At 42.4% G+C, this 17,315-nt stretch overlaps 1 protein-coding gene across 4 annotated transcripts in view; it reads right to left on the bottom strand.

Moving 5' to 3' along the window:
• Positions 1-156: 156 nt before the first annotated feature.
• arfgef1 (ADP-ribosylation factor guanine nucleotide-exchange factor 1 (brefeldin A-inhibited)) overlaps positions 157-17,315 on the bottom strand; it is a 56,355-nt gene continuing 39,196 nt past the window's right edge. For all 4 annotated transcript variants that reach the window (XM_073488189.1, XM_073488192.1, XM_073488191.1 and 1 more), the window contains 26 exons: positions 14,970-15,171; positions 14,766-14,877; positions 14,318-14,523; positions 14,122-14,206; positions 13,826-13,991; positions 13,279-13,430; positions 12,505-12,633; positions 12,251-12,409; positions 11,675-11,819; positions 11,466-11,556; positions 10,672-10,712; positions 10,363-10,532; positions 9,304-9,455; positions 8,174-8,346; positions 7,835-7,995; positions 6,395-6,525; positions 6,048-6,177; positions 5,750-5,885; positions 5,198-5,336; positions 4,921-4,993; positions 4,523-4,682; positions 4,290-4,429; positions 4,014-4,185; positions 3,755-3,893; positions 1,781-1,898; positions 157-1,537 (listed from right to left, as the gene is read on the bottom strand). In XM_073488189.1, the coding sequence (XP_073344290.1) occupies positions 1,316-1,537; positions 1,781-1,898; positions 3,755-3,893; positions 4,014-4,185; positions 4,290-4,429; positions 4,523-4,682; positions 4,921-4,993; positions 5,198-5,336; positions 5,750-5,885; positions 6,048-6,177; positions 6,395-6,525; positions 7,835-7,995; positions 8,174-8,346; positions 9,304-9,455; positions 10,363-10,532; positions 10,672-10,712; positions 11,466-11,556; positions 11,675-11,819; positions 12,251-12,409; positions 12,505-12,633; positions 13,279-13,430; positions 13,826-13,991; positions 14,122-14,206; positions 14,318-14,523; positions 14,766-14,877; positions 14,970-15,171 (3,704 nt within the window). In that variant the 3' untranslated portion in view covers positions 157-1,315. The remainder of the gene's footprint in view (positions 1,538-1,780; positions 1,899-3,754; positions 3,894-4,013; positions 4,186-4,289; positions 4,430-4,522; positions 4,683-4,920; positions 4,994-5,197; positions 5,337-5,749; positions 5,886-6,047; positions 6,178-6,394; positions 6,526-7,834; positions 7,996-8,173; positions 8,347-9,303; positions 9,456-10,362; positions 10,533-10,671; positions 10,713-11,465; positions 11,557-11,674; positions 11,820-12,250; positions 12,410-12,504; positions 12,634-13,278; positions 13,431-13,825; positions 13,992-14,121; positions 14,207-14,317; positions 14,524-14,765; positions 14,878-14,969; positions 15,172-17,315) is intronic.

Here is a 17,315-nt window from a genome sequence, read left to right as displayed (position 1 = left end):
TATATATTTGTACTATAAACTAATGTCTGTTTTCATATAGTTATAACAAAATGAGTTCATTTAATAGTTTATTTCAATGTTGTCCTGGCTCATCATTAATGGAGAGGAATAAACAGCTATCATTTAGAAGTCAGTGATTCATGATTTCAAATCAACCAAGTTCAAAAACTTTATTGACCTAGAACCTGATTAGAATGCCAGATGATGTATCGTACAGAAAGTTGTACATAATCTTTTTTGCAACATAGAAAACTTTACATTGCTGTATCATATACATTTTGTTTTCTACATCCATGAGCAGGAATGCATCCCATTCATACTTAAAGCACAGCTAACATTTCTCATCTTCTCTATACATATAACTTTCCCCCAAACCAAAGGAAAAAAAAAACATTAAATATATTATTAACTTTTGATTTTGTACACAAGAGTGAAAACTAAACTCAAACATAAAAACAGACTAGTGACTCAAAAGCAGCTAGCATCAGGTTGACGTCTTATCTTCCAGTTTCTGAAGCCCAGTTATCATCCATCTCAGATAAAAACCTAAGAACATATAAAATGGAATAATTTAACCCTTCACTTTCCACGGTCTTGTTCGATCACAAGTCATACCGTATCTGCTGGAGACGGTGCAGTCAAATAAATTATCACAAAAGTAAAATCTCCAGTGCATTCGAAAAAGAGATCAAGTGCAGCAAATCCAGAGGAGGAAAAAAAAAATAAACAAAAATAAATGAAATCTAGTGTTATAAGATTATATTACATAGCGGCAGATCTGTACAACTAGTTTCATCCAAGAGGCTATCAATACTAATGTTAGCCATCTGCGGTGCAGACAGAGAGATCATTACTATCAATGTGTGACAAATGTCACATTTCATAGTTACTAAATATGTCTTTTTGCATGTTGTTGAAACCACTCATTCTTTACTTTTTAAATATACAGTAAGAAGCACACATTGTTTGAAATATATTCCTTCTGAGCAGATCAGAGATATTGGTAACTGTCAGTTGGTTATCAGTAGTTTTATCCAGTGGATGCATCGCTACACCTTGTACAAGACGTTACTGTTCATCGTGATATCAAGTACTCTGTCTGTTTGTGTGTATAGGCGTGTCCGTGTGTGTGTGTGTGTGGGGCGCAAGGGTTAAGGGTGCGGGTGGGTGGTAGCAGACGGCCGATTGATCATCAGCCATTTAAGTCAAGTGTTCGGCATGAACCACGTGGAGGACCCTGATGATGACACAGGGCCTCAGTCGTACAGATGTGAGGGGGAGGCCTCGGTGGAGCCAGGCTATTTGTGGTGCAGCATCACTGGGCCTCCTCACCAGCCTCCTCCCCGACCTCCGTGTCGGCCTCCTGCTCGACATGTGCAGGCTGAGGCTCCGGTTCGGGCTCAGGCAGCTGTGCGATGTGAAACACGAGGCCGATGCGCAGGTAGAACTTTCTCAGGACAGCGCGGAGCTCGGGGATCAGGTCGAACTGCATGATCTCGCACAGCAGAGGGTAGTACCTGGATGCATGAGCCTTGAACTGAGGGCGGAGGAGGGATGAGGCAGAGAGAGAGTTAGACATCTATATGCTGTATATTTGGTGCAAAATGGCTGTATGTGACAAAACCTTTTTCTTATTGGTTTGTTTGCGATTGTTAAAAAAGTATAGCATGACAACAAAAATATAGTCCTACTCCTCTGCTATTTTTGGATGTTAGCCCTTGTTAATTATCACCACACCACAAGTCAGGAAAAGGTGTCATCAAGTGTTTTAGCTCCTTACCCTTTCATCGCTGATCTTTAGCACCTTGGTGAGGAAGAGCAACAGCAGGTTGGTCCAGGCCTCTCTGTGGCTTTCTGAGGTCAGAGCCAAGAAGTATGCTACGGCCTCACTGCACACACTGTAGCACACAGACAGAGAGAAGCACACATATCAGAAATGTGTAGTTACACTTTGGGAGGACATTAAACTGAAAAGAAAAATGGATGGTTGTGTTGTTCAAGAGAGCATCTGCACCTCTGCCTCGCTTATCGCATGAAAAACTGGCGGGATGGGGATGACGAAGGCCGTTTTCACTCAGTAGCCGCTAATTAAAGCTATTATGGAGACACTTTTCCTCCCAGTTTGATCTTGAGGAAAACTGACGCGATCTCTGACCTTTCTCCTCCAACCTTGCGGCCCTCCTCTGACATCAACGCCATCTGTTAGCCGTTCATCCCCCCTCTCTTTTCCCCCTCCTCTCACACTCCAGCCTCTTTGACCTAATCGCCCCCTAAATCTGCTTCGGTCAAACATGCCTGTGTTGTTTGTGGACAACAGGATGATGTACGTTTGAGAAAAAACATAACAGTTTCCCTTGAATTAGGATGTCTGAGCCGCTCGCACATGCAGCACCATCCTTCCTCCTCCACCTCCTCCTCCTCTACCATTCCTCTTCTTCTCTCTAATAATGAATGCAAGTAGTTGAGACAGGCAATGATTCTGCTTCATCTTGATATCATCATCAATTCGAGGGCGAGGCTGGGAAAGAAAAAGGGGTTGACGGCTGTTTGCGAGGCACTGAATAAAGATGCAGCAATGACAGCAGTGCTGACTGAACAATGAAACATCAGTGTGCTGATTCCTTCGGATCTATACAGCAGACGGCATCCGTTTCAGAGAAGTGCAGAGCTGTGCACACGCTGCGTCTTTACTGTCAGTTACTCGTGGCGGATAGTGACATCAAAACAGCCTCCCCTTCCCTCAGGGCCGATGTCTCTTTTTGATTTCTCCTTCCTCTGAGGTGGCTATTATTGACGGTTCAGCCCGGAGAAGTGCGATTTCTTTATTCTCACTTTGACAACAGTGATGGTGCATCTGTGAGAGACGTCCTGAGGTTAACCCCAGTTTGACTGATTTGTCCTCAGCTCAGAGGACATATGATGACTATCAGTCAATATTAATATTTCACAGACGTAATGGCAAAAATATCCCTGATATTGGGCCAACTGATTAAGGCTGCTTCACCATCATTCCTGCATAAAGATCTGGAGCATTTTCAATAACAAGAAACTGCCCTCAAGACTTTGAAGATTATTAAAATCATAATTCATCATCATAATTTATTCTCTTCTTCTTCTTCAGGATATATAAAAGTTGAGTTAAAATCACAAAAAAAGTGAGACTGAACTTTTGAAATTCTAAACATAATGAGACCAGAAATTCACGCGTCCATCTATCTCAAGCACACACCTAATTAAATTACTAAAACAGTTTATTCAAGCAGTGTTTCTGCAGAAAGAAGTCCTCTTCTGAAAGCATTCACCATGTTTTCTTCCCAGCAACAAAACCTCCAATTAGTTTCTCATTTCTGTCAAATTGAGAGCACATTTTCAGGCATATGCACGCATAAAGTCCACCTGTTCCAACTGTCTCTTGACACATGTTTAGTAGGAGTAGTGTACTGCAGACGGCATCATTAGTGGGCTGAATGTAAGCAGAACAATACCAGAATCCATTATAAAGATCAGTAGTTTAACCTGTCACATTATGTGCATTAACTGGTGCGTTTCAGTCATTTTCTGTGGGCAGATTGTGGTGCAGTCACTGAAGGACTGGAGGTGAACTGCAGCGATGAGTGCAAAAAGAGAAGAGCTTCGCATCTACCCAGAAATCATTGTAAACATCAATGGAGGTGTAATTGTCAGATCCATTGACAACCACTGAATAATCAGCAGCTGCAGTGGGATACGAATGTGTCACATGTTTGTTCCTTACTTGAGCAGTCGTCTCTGGACCTCCTCCCAGGCCTCCTGGCGGCTCTCATCTGTGTACATGCGAAACAGGATTCGCAGGCCACACGCCAGGCTGCTGGTCTCCTGCTTCAACAGGTTGGGCTTCGACTTCCCCTTGAAACCTTGAACACACGCACGCACAGATGCACTCAGTTACAGTCACGGCCATTTTTGATTTTTTTCCTCATTATGATTAGTGATGTGCGATTACACCGTTATCTGTATCTGTTCAACCAGCCTACCTGCTTTCCAAAGTAAGGTCCTCTGCTCGTTGTTGGAGTTGAAGGCCTTGGCGAAGCGGTGCGACTCCAGCAGGCAGTCCAGCAGCTTGAAGAGCTGTTCTGAGGTCAGGTAGCGATACATGCCCTGGTCCTGGGTCTCCACTGGGACGTCTACTACATACACAGCATCCCGCTTCAAAAACACAGACACGACAGATTATTATTGACTACGATCGACGAGCACAGACATGTAGAAAAAGATAAGAAAAAGTGTCTGTTACTATATTATGTTTGTACCTGAGCAGCAGCAAAGTTCTCAGCATCTTCCTTCTTACTGGTGGCAGGAAAAAACACAATGTTATCGATGGTCTGGATCAGCTCCAGCTGCACGACGCACTTAATCAGCAAAGCTGAGAATAAGCGCTGCTCCTGGACCTCTGTGGGACGTACAGATAAACTTCCATCAGAGCACACACACACACACACAGAAAACATGAACAGTCGGTCTTTGAGTGAAGCGGCAGGCTTACTCGCTGGAGTCCTGCTCCTGGAGCTGTCCTCACACATGCCCGAGGTGGAGCTGTACTGACTGTGCCGGCGGTTCTCCATCGCAACCCTGTCAGCGCTGCCGATGGAGTGCTGGTCATCACAACGGGACTGAATATCCACTGACTTCTGGGAAATGGAGTCCTAAGAGCAAAGTGGGCAGAGTTAAGCAACTTTATATAGACACACTTAAAATTATACAAACACAGTACAGGGATGTACATTATGAACAAGAAATGAAAAGTGTGTGAAAGAAGCAAGACAAATATTTTGTTCCTTTGCAGTAAAATTCTCAGCGGTAAACAAAAACAATAAAAACAGAAGAAAAAATAAGTTATGTGATTTATTCACATGTAAACCAGAAAAAACTGCATCTCCTCACCAGCTGTTTGTCTGACAAACTCTGTGTGGTCATGTGTTCTCCGTCTGCTCCTGCTGGTCTCCATGTTAATAGCCTGAAAATCAGTTTACTCAATAAATCACATAAATTCTTGGACATGACAAACAGCTAACAACATCCAGGCTAGAAAATGACCTGAGCTAGAACCATCAAGCTAAACAAAGTCTTATTTTGGTTAAAATCTTAACTGATTTATATTTTCGATTCCTTTTCATAGCTTTTTTTTCAGACTTTTCTATATTCAGTCACAGCAGCTTACGCGTGTGGGATGGTGGTCTTGAAGATGTCGAGCATGCAGTTACACGTCTTGTCCCAGGTCTCCAGGGAGAATTTCTCTCCATTCAGGATGACCACATTCTCTAGACAGTTGGTGCCTGATCGGGCAAGCTGCTCATTATCTACAGGCGCATGGAGGAAGAGGAGGAGAGGAGGGAGAGCAGAGAGAAACAAAGAAAAAGATAAATTAAAAAATGTAAGCTGTAAGTATCGATAAAAAAAGAAGTCTACAGAGATTTCTGCCTTTTTTTTAATCTTTTTTCCAATAAAGAACCCAAAAATACTACAACATCTATTGATTATTTGCTTTCGTCTTTTTATATAGTGATGGTCTGGTATTGATCAAGCACATAAAAGCTTGGAGGCAATCATTAAGACCTGTCACTGATGCCAAGCTCAGGTCACGGCTAATGCCAGTAACTGTCCTGATTTGAACCCAAATACTGCAAACAAATTCAACTCAGAGATCCTGGGAATCCTGGGAAGCTACATTTGTGAAGGTAATATGAGATAGAAAGAGTTGTCATGTGCTCACCTTGCTGCACACACCAGTAGAGCTGAGCCAGGATGTCATCCAGCAGGACATCACTAAGGGACTCGAAGTATTGGGTGAAGACATCACAGATGGCATAAAGTGCATGGTTGCAGGTGGTGGTCATCCACTCTGCTTTCTGAGGGTGCAACACAAACACTGTGAGAACAAAAGCTACAACACAATACCGCAGCGTAGACATTGTATTTTGATATTTGAGACACATTTACAACAACAGGTCATGTCGGGTCAAAAAACAGAATGTGAAACAGACGTTGAGGATGAAAGACTTGTCGTGTACCTCGGTCTGTTGCTCAGGCAGCTTCATGTTGTCAAAGATCCTGAAGACAATTCTGAACAGGTCTTGCCACCAGTGTTTCTCAAAGGTGTGCCCGTAGGTCTTCATCACTTCAAACATCACTGTCAGCCCCCTGGGAAATGTGCACACACACAGATTTGCCCTTTCCTTGGTGCGACCGCTGACATTTGCTTTTTTACAACATGCAGTCCTTTTCTATCTTGCAGACACTCGCTATGCAGCAGGACTGTACAGAACCTGGACTTGTCTTTATTGCTGTTGAATTAAAATCTAAACTAATAGCTGCTATGCCTTGAAAAAACAGCAGGCTAAAGGTGAACTCCACCTACCTGGTCCTGACATCCAGCTTACACCTGTTGATGATGCAGGAGAGCTCGAAGAGGATGGGGAACCACCCCCGCACCCACACGCGGTCCTCAGGCGCTACATTCATGTCATCACTGGTGTAGTCTTTGAAGGCCTGCAAGAGAAACAGATCCACGTTCACTACTGTACCGCTGCTGCCTCGGGGGAGACTTAACCCTCCTGAGTAAATAAATGCACATTGCCATATATGCTGTGCGTGGCCCTGACATACACTATACCCACTCACTCTCTTTCATGCTTTCTGATGCACAGATTCTCCCTCTTTATGGTGTCAAAGGCGAGAAAAAGGATTATAGTAGCATGACAAATCTGTGCCTGAAAACATTTGCACGAAGCACATTTGGATACACACTGGATGATGTCAGTAGATGCGGCTATTTTGCACACTTGCACATTAATTCATCCTGTACTGTACAGCTCATAATCTTAGCACAACATGCTTATATTCTGCCAATCATTAGATGATGTTAAATAAAAGCTACAGTGTTTGCATTATTCTTGATTTTATCATCGCCACAGCTTTAAGAAAATAATAATATTCACAGTCTGTTTAATGTAATGCACAGTTATGGCCTTTACACTGAGAAATAAACTGTTCTATAATAATTACGCCTAACCAGTGACTTTAAAGGATAACACTGCCACTTTTACACATTAAAGTGTATTAACAGGTGTTGGTTAGTGCTACAGCATATCTGAAAAAGTAGCATAAGCCTTTTGTGTGACCAGAAGAAGCTGCATTTAATCTGATTAAATTGCCTCCAGTGATGTCACTCAGCAGCTAAATTGCATTGTGGGTAATGTATGCACCAGGTTTTGATTGAGGATTTGACTCAGTTTAAAAACTAATGATCAAAATTGTTACAGCAGAAACAGAGATATCACGTATTCCTTTTCAAAATCCTCTGCCTACATTACCCATAATGCAACGTATCCACCGAGTGATATCACTGAAGGCAATTTGTCATGGAGCTTCCTCTGGAGCCACAAAAGGCTTTAAACTACTTTTTTCACATATACAGTAGGATTCCCCAAGACCTCTAAACACACTTTAATGTGCAACATTGGTGGAGTTACCTTCATGCACATTTTCTATCACATTTAATGACCTAAATTCCATATGAAGGGTCACATTTCTCTCATGTTGAGTCAATGTGTATAAATTGAACTTATGTGTGATTTATTATAGGAGACAGAACAACACTTGAATAAACACATTGTGGTTTTGTAAGTTCCCTTTAACTTTATATGTAATAACTGAACATACTGACTCAACATTATAGAAAAACTGCATAAACTATGACCCTTTAGGGTGAACTTATGTAATTAAATTCACAAGTAATTAAAATTTTGTTTGAGTGTATAATGATATTTTGGAGTGCAAAGCTGGGTCTGATGCTGACCTGTGGCCTCTCTGAGACGTATTTGGCGCAGTGTCGGATGAGGCGTATGGCCTCCATGCTGGTGTCCGGGAAGGAGGCATTGCAGGCAAACTCTGACAGACACTTAACAGCATCTTGGAACGAGTCGATGGTGGCTGCAAAGTGCTTTTCAAATACATTCGCTGGGACAGAGGGAAGTTGGAGAAGGAGAGAGGGATGGGTGGAGGGAGAAAACGGTAGATGAAGAGAGAAAGAGAAGGATCAGAATCTGGCAACCACAAGGTGAATTTAACTGGTTCAGTACAGTATAAGTTATGATATTCCTTCTTAGGCGTCTGTGTGTGTATGTGTTGGACTTACTGACGATATGGCCGGTGGTCTGGAAGGCCAGCTCTACGATGCTCTCGTCCTGGTCAGAAGCAGCCAGGTGGAAGACGGAGAAGATGTTCTTCCAGCCCGAGCGGATATTCGCCGCCTGGGAGTTAACCATCTGGGCTATACAGCGCACCACCATGTCTCTGATGGTGGGAGATCTGGACGAGAAGTAGGGGTTAAAATAAGAGGAGAGTGAATTGGAATAAGTAGGAGTCAAAGGGAGAGCAGGGAATGAAGAAATAGACGAAGAAAGGATAAGTAGGGAAAAACAAGTATGAAGCATAAGAGTGAATCAATTAAAACGATGCAATTTCATCTCTTCATTGAAGTCAATTATCTTTAAAAGCTCTTCATAACACCCTCAATCCTATTCTCAGGCACAATCATTATTACAGCTCCGGCTAGTCTTGGCACGACATGTTTTTACAGCAACTGTTGCCATAGTGAAGAGCAATCCTAATTGCTCAGTAGTTATGAATGAGAGAGAAACTCTGCCTCCACTTACCATCACACACACACACATACACACACACCGACACACAGGAGGGCAGCATGAGTGAGTCTAATGGACACACAGCGCTGCAGGCTTTACATGGCTGCCTGCCATCTCCTCCCTGCTGAAGCTCTCAGCCTGTTCAATCTGTGGGTGGATTTATACTGCTACTCCTCTTTCACATGAATGAAAAGGATGCTGCAGTAAAACAGCTTGCCTTTTGACGTTGCTGCAGTTACAACGGCAAAATCCAATTCATTTATAGCTGATAGCTGTTCAGATTCCATTCAGGACTGATTCAGACCAAGCAAGGAAATGAAATGGTTTTCACATGAATTCACTGGGAGGGTAATATAAACAGACTGAAATGGGTCAGTTGAAATGTTCGCTTGCCAAACAATATGCTTACTCATTGCCATAAGAAGTAGAGAGAGAGAGAGAGAGAATAACAGACAAGCTGCTACAGAGGTGGAGAGGAGGAGGCAAGTGCGAGTCCACAGCCATGTGTGAAACAGCCCAGAAATAGTCAGTACTCAAAGCCATAGTGTTTGCACTGCAGATCTACATGGGAGGAGTGACTTGAGCACTCGCTCACAGATAAATGTACCACTTGTCTTCTGACCTGTTCTTTTTCATGATGTGCTCAAAAGGCCTCAGAAAGTCTTTCTGGAATCTGAAGTTGGCCAGCTCCCCCTTCTCCAAAAACTTCATGGACAGTTGCCTGAGAGAGTCCACGGCGAAAATCGCCACGTCTTCGTTGGAATTACAGCCAACCTGTGCAGATATAAAACATATTTCAGTAACATGACAGCACTTTCTTAAAGAGGCAACAGACATCTTTCCCAGTTCTTAGTGGTATTATTGCTGGACAACTTGATTGTTTATGTTTTCCTCAGATTGCCAGGTAACCTTCCTTTTCCTGGGTGATGGCTTAATAATTGTGATAGTGAGGTTTACAGAGAAGCAATGTAAATGCAGATGGTTTCAGATGCAATCAACATTTACTTCATGTTAAAGCAGAAAACTTGCCTATTGCCAGTTTTAATTCAATGAGTGAGGTTCAGCTTTCAAAGAACAAACTGTTCCGACAGTTAGACTTAAAAACCAGAAGAAGAAACAGAAGCAGGAAAGAAATATTTCTAAAAATCCACTTTGCAACATGATTAATGACTTTTTTAAGGATTTGATTTTTACACACACCAAACACAGTGTGCAGCATCTCGGTGAGAAACAGACACTCAGTGAGAGAGTCGTCCTTGAATACCAAACTACTAGAAAGCTTTTCTGGCAACAGTTTGTGTTTATCACTGAGTGAAATCAGCTTTCTGGAAAACAGAAGGTGGGAGAGAAAGTAAACAGTCGTTTGCAGCCCAACTGAGGAAGTTTAGCATTGAGATTTTGTGCCAAGTAGAGCATCAATAAAAAAAATATATCAGACTACTTTTTACTGGCCCTTTTACTGGCTGGCTATATAGAAAATACATAAATTGATTGAGAGGTTGCCAGTGTGTGAGTGTGTGTGTTATTTAATTTGTTTCTTTTACAATTTGTACAAGGGTGTGGTTTAGTATGCATACAGTAAATGGTTTACTTTTTCATAGATCTCCTACTTGTTCCCCCACCAGAAAACAAGCTTCTGTTTACACAATGTCCATCCCTGGGGTAATGGAGCCTCACTCACCTTGTTGAAGTGGTCCCCGATCACCTCCCAGATCCTCGACCACTGCAGCCTGATGCGGCCCATGTTGTAGTAGGAGATCTCCACTATCTTCTGTAGGCTGAACATACGTGGGTGTGTGGGCGAGGCCAGCTCATCCATGGACACGGCGCACAGCCAGCGCACGAAATCAACTGACAAATAGAGAGAAAATGTTGGCAATCAGCAAAGAAAGGGCGCTTTGTACGGCCAAAGTGACTCACAGTGATAAAAAATAGCTCAAATGTAACTGTCCTTGGAGCATTAATGAAGACAGCATGTAGCTACACTCACCTATTGCATTACCATCCAGTCTGGTGGAACCGGTAAATATCCTGAAGCAGAAAAATGTGACAATTATCAGTTAAAAGCCACATTGCATGGAAAGATTTTCAGACTAGATAGATCTGCATTTGTGCCAAAACAGAGAAAAATACAACATACACTCACTACTCTCAACTATTTTTCAATGCATTTTTTCAATCAATTTCTTTTTACTTTTCAATTTTACTTTATTTTAAGTGTAAATAATTAGCCACAAAAGAGATAAAACATATAATAAACAAAGTTTTTCAATCTTCTCAGAATTATTTTTGGCAGTGATAATCGTGTAATCTTCTGTGATTCAAAGTAAATGTGAAGAACCACTTGTCCTCATCTACTGCTTTTGTTTGTACTAAAAATTATGATCAACATAATTGTCGGTATAAAGCACTGAGATGTAATTATATGAAAACTAGAATTACCACCTCGCGGGTGTATACCTCTGAGCAGTTGCTGCTCCAGAGCTATGCTGTTGAATAATGGCCAGCACAATTTTTCGCAGAATATTAACATGCCACAGTGAAGTTGACATTTGACCTTTTGGATATAAAGTCAAAGATAACTTCATCATTTTATCTTGACTATAATTTTGTTATTATTCTCGATGAATTCTTGAGTCATGGCCAAAAATGTGTCTGACATTTGACATGAGTCCAAGTGGATATTTGTGCCAAATTTGAATTTGAAGAAATTGCCTCTCAGTTCTCAACCAGAACAACCGAGTGGAAGTTTTCATTACTTTTTTTTCAGGGTGCCTACAGTACCTGTCCACAGCCACCACCACACTCTGAGAGCTGGTCTCTCCGATCGACTCCTGAATGCTGGCAATCTGCTTTCGGTCCACAGTCCCTCCGACTGCAGAGCAAAGCACAGAGGATTACAAATTATACTTGATTTGATTGATTTACAACAAAAACAGGACAAGGTCATGACAGTCTTGCTTTACAATATGTATTAATAAGTTTGTGCTGACCTAGACCCAGATACTCGTCGTTGCTCTGCTCCTTCGTGCTTGTTATGAAGCCCTCTTTGCCCCGCACCGTCCCTGAGATGTAGCGTGCCTTCACGCCCGTACCGATGAGCTGAGCCAGCTCCAGTTGACTGATGCACTTCATGATCTGAGAAAAGACAAGACAGCGGCTTTATTAGACAAACAAACGTGGATAAAAAGTAATATGTGACACAGGACGGAAATATGAGCACTAGGAGGATAAAAGGGGATATTGAGACTGATCAAACAACAAAACACCCAGAAAACATACAGTATGACTGCATAAAACTTAAATATCATTGTTTTATAATTGTAATATAACACTGTTGTTTTTAGACATCTTTTTTAAGAAATAACCCACAGGAGGCTGTGTTGGTTTGTTTCATGTTGTGCCTAGTGAGATTTTAAAATATACACATATATTTCCCAGTGGAAATGAAGGCCTAATGTGGCTCACTGCTTGAATCAGGAAAGGGAAATATGAGGAAGAATAGAGGAAACAAGGCAAATGAAAGAATGAAAGTTTAAAGTGAGATGATAAAGATGAGAACAGCGGACCTCATGCCAGGAGTTGCCAAGGTAATTGCCATCAGTGTGGGCCACAGTGATGAGGGTCTTGATGGTGTCAATGTTCTTCTGCTTCATTTCTGAGATGCCAGAGCTGGCCGTCAGCAGGGTGAACCTCGCCAGGGCCTGCACATACGCGTCCCTCTCCAACTGTTGCAGAGACAAAGAGACCAGGCAGTGTGTCAGATTCCTGCACGGTAAGAGATACAGTAAGATGACTAACCCCTCAGTTCACACTGCAATACCTGTATGGAGAAGATGCACGCTATCCTGATGGCACAACGGATCCCCTCCAGACACAGTGAGGCCACCTCGGTGTCATCGCAGTCCTGGAGACCCACGCTGAAAGCAGCCAGGAACGGTGTCCATGCCAGCTGAGGAACAACAGAGGGATGAGTTGTTACAGTCTGTGTGTAAATCTGTGTCTGTGCGTCATAGCGTGTGTGTGTCTGTGTGCACTTGTGCTACCTTGAACAAAGGATGTGTGCAATTGGTTGACTAGGCTATTAGTCTGCATGCAAAATACTGCTCACTTAAACTTTAAACGTATTATTATTTTATTAATGTACACATTTACATAACACATAATTTGAACCAAAATTCCATGTCCTCCCATTTAGATGATGCTTTATTTAAAAAATTGTATCCAGTAATAGTGTTAAATAAATGTATTTTACATATTTAAGGTCAGTCTGTTTATTCAGTTAATTCAGTCATGAAAACAAAGAGAGTTTGTTTCTTTAGTTTGTTTACACATAACAATCAGTAAATGAAGATCTTTCTCTTCTTATTAAAATTTCTGCCCCAAAACTACATAGTGCACCTTTATTTAGTATGTTGTTGTGATGTTTTGTAGGACAATGTGCATTATTTAAAATATGATTTGGTTATTGAAGACTGTGATTCATGGTTTCAAACGGCTAAAATTTAACGCTGTTTGTCTTTAAACTGTGTTCTCAGTGTGTTAGACTAGATGACTAGCCTTATTCAAACATCAGGAAATTTAAGAACATCCCTACCTTGAACATGGGCCTGACGTGCTCCAGGTGTGTGGCACTGGTGAAAGGAGCCTGGACGTGGCTGACGGCCTCCATCAGAGCTTTGGCCGTCTTGGCCATCTGCTCCATCTCCACGTTGTACAGCAGACGCCTCTGCTTCTCACTGGCCACACCTGGGTGAGAATTAACACAGTGCTTTAATTAACAGAGCGCAAACAAACTCAGCAAGGAAAACACTTTCATTTAACAAGCTCTGCAAAGTGCTGAACGGAAGCTGAACTCTTTCAGGACGAAATGTGACAATTTGGCTCTTCCTCTTCATACCTATTAAAATCTATAACAGCTCATTTAAGTGTTTTTCATAGAACAACTGTTGGTAAATGTGCACAGCCTAATGCACTGTGTGCTGTATATTTTAATTAAATATCCCGGAGATGACTCACAAATACTGACTTTTATAAACCAATCAGCAGCAAAATCTAATCACTCTACATCTGACACGTCCCTGATGGCTGCAGGTCTCATTCAAAATCATCACAGCTATGAATACATCAGGTAAACGGCTCACTCTGCTTGTTGGATTTCATGGTGAGCTCTTTCGTCTCCTTCATGGCGATCTTCTTCCCGGCGATCTCGTCGTAGATGGCCGAGAGGTATTCCTCAGGTAGGTCCTTGCTGTCATTGATGCCTCGGTTCATCTTGATGTATTGCTCTTTTGTCATTTTGTTCTTCACCTTTGCAGATGACAACAAGGATACGGGTCAACAGCTGGTAATGCAATCCCTGTGATTTATGTTGCTCTGATATCTGAGGGAATGACTGCTGTTCAAACATATTCCCAAAGGCCATGGCTGAGGTGCTTACCTGTGGACTGTGGAGGTCTGTTGTCAGCATAATGATTGAGTAGGCAAGGACGTACGCGGTGTCAGCACTGGCAAAGAGGGTTTGCCTGGAGAATTCGAAGGGAAAGACAGAATGCATATTAATATCACAGAATGTTGTATGTGGGCCAGGCAAAATCAAATTCAGCTTCTTCCACAGTCAGGAGATGGAAACTCACCCCTGATTGCATTCGAGATATCTTGCTGCAAATTTCTCCATGAGCCGGTCAATCTTCTGGGCCTCTCCGGGGAGCCGAAAGCCCTCCAGGAACATCCGCAGTGCAGAAACAAAGTCTTTGCCCTGGAAGTCCATTTGATCTACGTAGGCGTACATCACCTCTTTATTGAAACGGTCATTATCCCCAAGGAATTCTCCCACTTGAGTCTGAGAGAGCAAAAGACTTGTTTTAACACAGATATTTAAATAAGACAGTAAAATCCTACTAAAAGCCCCTACAGGCTGTGCTCTTCTTTGTTCTTCAATTAACATTTCTCTTGTCATAAGAGGGAGGAAAATGATTCCAACACAGTAAAAGAGAAGCTTATTTATCTTAATCACATACACTATTCACTAAAAGCTGAGATCAGTCGTGCAGTGTGTGAGAAACGTAATGAAAACAGGGTTACCGAATCAAGCCTCTCTTCCTGGTGCAAGAACTGAGCGAGATCCTCTGGGGTTGTACCCAGCATGCCTTGCTCTTGAAGGTACTGGATTCCTCTCTTTGGTTTCTTGTTGAACCTGTGCAGGATCCACAGACACAGAACACACTGTAGCAGATGCAGCATCAACAGAATAAAATGTTAATTTTAAGTGTTTCTGGCAAAACGTACAGGTCAATGCCTTGCTCGATGATCTCCTTTTGCTGTTTGAGGACCTCAAACTGCTCTGGGTTGTCAGTGCCTGACATCTGTGTGCTGTAACTGCCGATGCCAGACGAGGCTGTGGAGTCCAGAGAGTTGATGCTCCCATAGCGATTTATGGTCTCTGGGGCCTTGGTCTCTGTGCTTTCCTGTTCTGATGGTTTCTCTTGGCCTGAAGCGCAATAAACACAGGATAAGATGACCAAGAAGGGATGATAGATGAGTGGGTACAACCAGAGTATTTCTATTGTTACTGTAAGATGAAACTGCCTGAAGCCATCACAAAGGTGAAGGTTTTTAATTGAAACTCTGTCGTCGGCACAAACTCAGCCCGGAGGCTTGCGAAGTAAGCTAACTTAAAGCTAGTACTGTGAGAGAAAGACTTCAGTAATTGAAAGGGGAAAATTGCAACACAGAGAACAAAGTGACCCTGAGGCCTTCTTAATGATTGTTGTTGGCAGCAAGGGTATGCACACTGGGTTTAATCACATGCACGCAAGACCACAGCCTAACAAACTCCAGGAAGCACACACTTATTCACACAGAACAGGTGGAAGGCAGAGTAGGAAGGGGAGGATATTATGAAAGGTGGGTTATCTAAAAAGCTAGAGGCAGTTAAAGAGGAAGCAGCCAGAACTTGGAGGCCAAGAGAGAAGAGCCCAGGGATCTCCTGCTGCTGCTGGAGTGGGTCCACCCTGTAACCCCGTGCTAGGGCCAAGCGTCCGATTACCTATCGGAAACTCTTTAAAACATTCAGGACGGTGTCACAGTAATGTGAGCTGGCAGGGTACTCCCCATTCTTAGAGAGGGCTTAGAGAGTAGAGTAAAGGGGGAGGGGAACAGACGGTGAACTGGAAGTTTAAAGGGCCCATATTATGTCAATTTACAGGTTATTGTCGGAGGCATGGCTGAGGAAGATAACTGTGTAGTTGTGACATCACAACCTTACGGTAGTCATGACGGCTCGTTCTAAGTCACAATTTCTGAATAAAGATTGTGTATTTCACGAGTGTTTTGAGACTTGCACAGTATATCCCATCTGCACCTGCTTTATAAGAAGAATAAATAGGTACATTTCAATTTCTAAAATATGGGGCCTTTAAGTTGTTCACTGGGGATATACTTTAACATATTCATAATATTAGCATACAGCATTTGAACCCATCGAGTTTAGAAAAAGTGATTTACCATTTTTTGATTACAATTCAGGGGGTGTAAGTGACTAAAGGTTATATAATGCAAGACTACTACAAAATCTAGAGACACAACAGACCTCAAACAAATTATTTCCATCACAGCAACATGTTCTAGCAAACACTCCAATCTGTTCTACTTTTACCTGCTCTTGCTTTGAGGACTAACAAAAAGCAGAAAGAGAAAATGACACAAGATATGATTGAATTCAAAGAGTAAGGGGGATATATTGTACTTACACAATTCAATGTTTTTATATTCACAAATCATATTGTGCTTCCATTGTACAAGACGAAAGTCTGAAATCTGCAACAGCCGGGAGGTAAGATTCAACATTCAACATTCAAATTCTGACCTATGAGCTGCTGCTAGACTACTAATGAGTTGTCTTAAGTATTGGCACAATAATGTGACCGCCAGTTAGCACAACTGCCTCAGCTGGTTAGCCTTGACAGCTTAGCCCGAGGCTAGTCTGTGGATAGTCCCAGGGACTTCTGGAATATCGTTCCAGCCCTTTCACGGAGTTGCACTTTAGCTCCTTATTTGAGCTCCTCCTTTGGCAAACAACAGAAATCCTCTGGTGTGCAGAAGACCCAGGGGCCCATCTAACACACAGGATATGCTCTGTGTGTTGTAGACGTTTCACAGCGGCTCGGCTTCAGGTATCGCTCCGTTTTAGACTAAACCTCCTGGATTAGCCTGTCTGCACTGGCCCTATGGGCATTATCTCATTGCTTCCTCTGGCTGGAGCAGAGCAGAGCAGACGGATGCTCGCTCACCTTCTCAGAGCTGAAGTTTCCCTGATGAATGCCAACTGTCAATCCTACCACCATCCTGCAACTGAGCTGATGGATGTGAGCTTTACCACTAACTCCAGTTAACCTCAATGATGAACTGCTGCCAAGACAGAGCTGATCAGGGGAATGACTTCCTGTAACATTGGCAGTATCGTCTCTGATGCAACACAAGTTCAATTCTCCACAGACGTTTGAGGAAAAATAACAATCTAGATTTTTATGGGCAAATCCAACAAAGGAACAACAATAAATGCTGCAGGTGAACAAACAATTACAGCATGTGCCATCTCTATTTAATACATAAATGTACATTCTGATCATGTTT

This window comes from Pagrus major, chromosome 19 (genome assembly GCF_040436345.1).
Source record: "Pagrus major chromosome 19, Pma_NU_1.0".
NCBI classification, from domain to species: domain Eukaryota; kingdom Metazoa; phylum Chordata; class Actinopteri; order Spariformes; family Sparidae; genus Pagrus; species Pagrus major.
Note: the sequence above shows the minus strand (reverse complement) of the source record. Positions and strands in the feature narration are given on the sequence as shown.